Source organism: Balaenoptera borealis (assembly GCF_965194805.1).
Source record: "Balaenoptera borealis genome assembly, chromosome: 2".
In the NCBI taxonomy this organism is placed as follows: Eukaryota; Metazoa; Chordata; class Mammalia; order Artiodactyla; family Balaenopteridae; genus Balaenoptera; species Balaenoptera borealis.
In genome coordinates, this window is record NC_138867.1 from 168,268,072 (window position 1) to 168,274,071 (window position 6,000).

At 45.7% G+C, this 6,000-nt stretch overlaps 1 protein-coding gene across 1 annotated transcript in view; it reads left to right on the forward strand.

Moving 5' to 3' along the window:
• PRSS38 (serine protease 38) overlaps positions 1-3,360 on the forward strand; it is a gene marked incomplete at its 3' end in the record, with an annotated part of 80,567 nt that extends 77,207 nt beyond the window's left edge. Inside the window, 2 exon segments of the mRNA XM_082379541.1 lie at positions 2,488-2,630; positions 3,106-3,360. Coding sequence (XP_082235667.1) covers positions 2,488-2,630; positions 3,106-3,360 — 398 coding nt within the window.
• Positions 3,361-6,000: the final 2,640 nt, after the last annotated feature.

Genomic DNA, 6,000 nt, shown 5'->3' on the forward strand with positions numbered 1-6,000 from the left:
ACTTTCAACATTTTGGTCATCTCTGGGCCTGACTGTGTTCAATGTTTTATCTCTTGACAGTCGGTCCAGTGTTTTATTCCCGCCTTCCCCATACCTTTGTGTCTGTGCATGTGTGTGTGTATATATGTGTATCTTTTAATTTTTGGTTGAATGTTAGACATTATAGAAGAATATTTAAGACTAAAGTCTCTGTACCCCAAAATAGGCATTCCTCTTCTTCTGCCAAAGCATTAGTAGGGTGGGGCAGGGCTGATTCAGGCTAGTGAGAACTTGAGCTGGGTTGTGGCTTCTGTTGTTGCTTTTACTGACTTCAGAGCACCAGAGGCCTCAGGTCCCTCCATGGTGGGCTGCTGCAATGTTGTGCTCTGTCTGAGACCTGGGGTGTTTCTCTGTTCCTGCTTCACCCTTCACTTCACATCTCTGTACACCCACAGCACATTTTGCCTGCCCTCCAGAAGAAAATTGCTGTTCTTGGTATTCATTACTAGGCTGCTATTGAGAAGGAGGAAACTTGATCCCCTGATCCAGCCTCAGCCTCAGGCAGAGCTGTGGGTCTTAGATTTGGAAATGGACCTCTGTGCACCAGTACTCTACCTTTGGGGCAGCTAACCTCTGCTTTGTATCTGTGATGGCTCTGAGAGGATCTAGACCCTCCCCTCATGGTAGCAGACCTCTCATGTTACTGATGTGGGCTCTTGGCACCTCAGATTTTCCATGGATGTCGGGCTTGTTTCTACTCTTCCTCCAGAATAGTCCACCTGTACCAGGTCCTGAGGGCAGGAGTATGTGGTGGCCCCACACACACACAACAAGTAGAAGACTTCTGCTCCACATGTGAGTAGGGAAGGAAGCTGTGTTCTTACAGGTCCCCAGTGGTATGTGGTCATTTTCTGAACACCTGCACTGAGGTGCCCTCTCTGTGGATCCCTGCCGTACCCCGAGTATATTTCATGAGCTGCTAGTGGAGACCTAAGGGAAAGACCTACCAGTGAGTGCAATCCTCCTCTTGTCTGATTTCTCATCATTCTGAACTGGCACACTAGCCCACAATTGAAGAACTCATTGAAACTACAGCTAGCTGACTTCTCCCTTTCACTTCTGTGATATACCTCTTCCTTTGTGCTGTGCTAATAATTGTGCAGAGCTCATCATTCTGGCCCTCTGTCCACCTGGTTCCATTGGGCCTTGGCATGTGTGTAAGCATGACAGGGATATTTTACCCTGCATCTACACTGTTTTCACTCAATGTCTTGGTTGCTCCACAAGACTCTCCACTCTTGACTCTTGACTCTGGGAACTGTGAAGTCTAACCTGGCCACTCTGCCCTTCCTGTGCAATTGTACATTCTGCACACATGGCTCGGGGTCCAATGGCAGACTGGGGGCACTGAGGCCCCCTGTGTTCCCTCTAGGGTCCTTCTCTCTGGAGCACCCTCCTTCTGGCATCTGCCTTTGCGGATTCCAGCTGCCTGTGCTCCTCCTCATGCCACAGCCTGGAGTGTGCCCCAGGCAGGATGATGGGGCCCTTGTAGACCTTGCCTCATCTGTTCTCTTTTCTCAGGGGCCACAGCCCTGCCCTGACTCAGGTCCAATGGGAAATAATTGCCTGCTGGGTAGACATGTTTACTGCTAGCTTATGGTAGAGGGAAGTTCACTCCCAGTCACCCCACTGTGGGCACAATGAAAGGCCTCAGGTAGATTTTTAGCTGACTTTTAGTAGTTAAAAGTATTTCCTAACTGCATTTTACTGTGTTGCTTCTCCGGCATCCCCAACCCTGAGTTTTTTGACTCCTTCTATTGCTCTGCATTCCTATTTGCAATCAGCTAATTCTTCCATGGCTCCTCTCCTGATATTAACTTGCCAATACAGCAGCAACCGCAAACACTGCTGATATTCTGCTTCCCATTTTCTTCCTTGAGGTACACATTCATTAGCTCTAAAACTGATTCCCCACCTACCGCAGACTATGCCATCCCCAAATATATGCCCCCACTTGATACCCAATTGGATGAGTCTTTAACCTGTGAGAACAGCTCCTTTCCAGGCAGAGCAGGCCCACTTGCACATTGGTCAGGAAAGCGCAAGTTTTCTGGGAGCAATTACTATATCCATTGGCAGAGACAAGGACACATGGAGTGACAACCCACAAAAATTGGAGGCTACTTTCTTGCACACACTCTGTGTCATCTGCTCACTCTCACCCAGGGACTCAGCTGATGGAGCTGTTTGCACTTGAGCCACGGCAATGGGAATGTAATGGGCTGAACCAAGTCCTGGCTCTTACATCTCTCTTAGGAAGTGTCATGTGACACATATTTAAACTTTATTGACCAAAGCCTGAGTCCCCATTGCAGAGAAAGGGGCCATGTGGAGGGTGGGAGCAAGAGAAGGCGCTCCAGTGTGAGCCCACTAGGCCTTGGGGCTTGGTGTGCCCTGCGGAACAGGTGTGAGAAGACCATTCACTGGGCCTGCACTCCTTTCTGACAGGAGACACTTCAGACAAGCTGCAGGAGGTGCAGCTGCCTCTGATCCCATTGCCCCTATGCCAGCTGCTCTATGGACACACGTCGTACATTCTGCCGGACATGCTGTGTGCCGGGGACCTCAGGGACATGAAGACTGCATGTGAGGTACGACCCACTGTGGGGGCAGGAGGCTAAGCCCAGGGATTTCAGATCTTCCATCTGCTTTAAGCCGGGGGCACTTCTGCCAGTTGGGTAGGTGGTTCCAGACCACCTGGCTCCTGTGGGGATCAGAAGTACATCTCCATGCAGCCATGGGTTGAGTGGGAGGCCACAGGGTAGCTTATGTGCAAATGGAACACAGGCCTCAGTCAGGCCCTGTGGACCCAGTGCTGGCCAGAGCAGCCCAGGGCTCCACGTCTGCCCAGGGGCCATGCCTGCTGTCTGTCACTCCATAGCACCCACCCTCTACTAGCAGGACAGTGCAGTGAACACTGCTTGCCTGCAGCAGGGCCTCCCCACTGACAAGCTGGGGCTGTGTGAGTGGTAGGATCCTGGCACAATCCCACAGTGTTGGCATTGGGCCACCCTCATGCAGGAGGCCCCAAACTCCCAGTTCACAAGAAACTCCTCTTTTTTCCAGGGTGACTCTGGGGGCCCACTTGTCTGTGAATTCAACCACACCTGGATGCAAATTGGAGTAGTGAGCTGGGGGCATGGTTGCACATACCCTATGTATCCTGCAGTTTATGCCCGAGTCTCCTTCTTCTCAGAATGGATTCGTTATCACGTAGAAAACACACCCTTACCTCTTCAGCCACTCCCTACCCTCTCCTCCGCTCCGGGGGCTGCCATCAATGTCCTTGTGACCTCGCTGGCTGTCCTGTCAATGTTGTAAGGACCACAGCCCTCATCCAGCTTCTTCATGGCTGCATGCCTCTGTTCCTACCCAGCTCCAGCCCAAGTCTTCACACATCTGAGCACGGTGAGGGCAATCAGCCAGGCCCACATGCGAGGTCCAAGAGGAGGCTGACCAGGGCCACACCCAGGAAGGCAGAGGCTGGTCTCATCACAGAAGGGCGGGGGTACATGAGAGAGCAGAGCATATTGGTTGAGTGCTCTGGGCACCTGAGATTTGGTAAGATATTAAATATTTACAAAGCAAGTGTCCCAGAAGTCCTATGTTCATCTTTCTACCCAGAGTGCAGGCTCCCTCATGCACACAGAGTATGTTCATGACCCTGCCTTGTCAGAATGGCAGGCAGAAGGGTGAGAGGAGAAGGATAAACCAAACTGCAGCATCTCTAGAAAGGATAGCTATACAAACCCTGGTGTCTGGATATAGAATCCAGGGTGTGACCAAAGCCAGGGCAAAGGGAAGGTCGTCATCTTAAAAACTTAGACCTATCAATATAAAAGAGTTTTAAATATTCAAACATCTAATTTGGAAAATAGAAAACATCAGCTGAGAGTAGGCACACAAAGGAAACTAAAAAAGATAAAAGCAGAAATCAATAGCCAAACATCAGAAAACACTAAAACTAGCATTTTAGAAATATAGATTTTGAAAAAAAAAATCAAGAAATAGGAAAAGAAATCATGAGTACAATCAAGATATAATGTGAGGGGACTTCCCTGGTGGTGCACTGGTTAAGAATCCGCCTGCCAATGCAGGGGACACGGGTTCGATCCCTGGTCCGGGAAGATCCCACATGCCGCGGAGCAACTAAGCCCGTGCACCACAACTACTGAGCCCGCACTCCACAACTACTGAAGCCCGCGCACCTAGAGCCCGTGCTCCATGACAAGAGAAGCCACTGCAGTGAAAAGCCCACGCACCTCAACGAAGACCCAACGCAGCCACACACACAAAAAAAGATATAATAAGACCAAAAATACACAAAACAAGAAATGACAATTAAGCACAGAAAATTTAAGAAATCATAAGAGATATTGTACACCTCTATATAAATAAATTCAAAATGAAAAGTATCACTTTTTAGGAAATAACTAATTTACCAAAACTAACCTCAGTAGAGACAGAAGACTAGAGACCAGTTTCCATAGAAGAAATGGGGAAATTTAAGAAAAAATTCTCCATCCTAGTAAAAGTCCTTAGCTGAGATGGCCTCCTTGGGAATCATATCAGGCCTTCAACCACAGGATTGTCCCAATGCTGTCCATGTTGTTCCAGACACAGACAAGGGAAGAGAGTGTTGTGAAGACAAAAACTGATCACACAGAAAACAATTAAGACAATCCAACTTGTCAATTAAAAAAAAATCCTGATGAAAGATTAACAAACAATTCAACATTATTTTTTAAATAGTACATTATAATCATGTAAGATTTATTCCAGTAATGCAAAGATGATTAAGTAGTAGAAAACCCATAGATATAATTCACCATACTAATTGCTTTTCTAAGGAGAATAAAATTAATGAAAAGGTGTTTAATAAATTCAAAACCCATTTCCAACTTTTAAAAAAGGAATCAATGGATAATAAGATATATATACCTCAGCCTAAAAGTTAACACTTTCCTTAGTAAGGAAACATTGAGTGCCTTTCTGCTGAAGTTAGGGTCACAGAAATGTTGCTCCTCTATCCCCTGCTCCTTAACACCGTATTGGAAGATTGGCCACCACAGCGGCACGAGAGAATCATCCAGAGAAATGGAAAAGAGCCTTTTAAACTACCTCCTATTATAAAAAAGAGAGCATATCTGGAACACCGAAGAGAAAACTATGAAACTACCACAAATAGTAAGAAAATTCGGTAAAGTCATTAGATAAAACATGGCAAAATCAGTCTATATTCCAGTTAGAAGTTACATAATGGAAGACAAGACTCCAATTATAATAACAGCGAAAGAGATAAGATACCTATGACCTTAACAAGAAATGTGAAAATAGATATGAGGAAATCTTTAATATACTCCTGGGGAAAAAACAAAAACCAAAACAAAACATCACACATACAAAAGAAAAAGTAGATTTGGATGAATGATAAGACAGCCTATATTCTTGAACAGATCAATTCAAAATGTGCATGTGTGTGTGTTTTCTGGAGCTAGATAAATTGATTTCAAAGTTTAAATCAAAACACAAACAAGTGAGAAAACCCAGGAATAAAACTAAATATGAAGGCTATGGTGGGGACTAACCCAGCAGAAATTAAAATATCCCATAAAGATGCTGCAATTATAACATGCCATAAAGACTTGACAATTTGTGTCTGTGCATACACACCAGTGGATAAAACACTCAGAACTGGGCCCAAGTACATGTTGGAAAATCAGTGTATGGGAAATGTGTCACTTTAAATCACTGAAGGTATTTAAGTTTTCAAAAGTGCAATTCGGCATGGCCATATAAAGTTGGTCCCAGAAACAGTATACATCCTGACCAAGTAGACTTTATTCCAGGAATTTTGGAATGATTGAACACTACAATTCTTTTAATAGTCAAAACATAACCACATTCATTCCATGCAACAGTCACAAGATATTTGTTGAACACCGCTGTGTGCCAAGCACC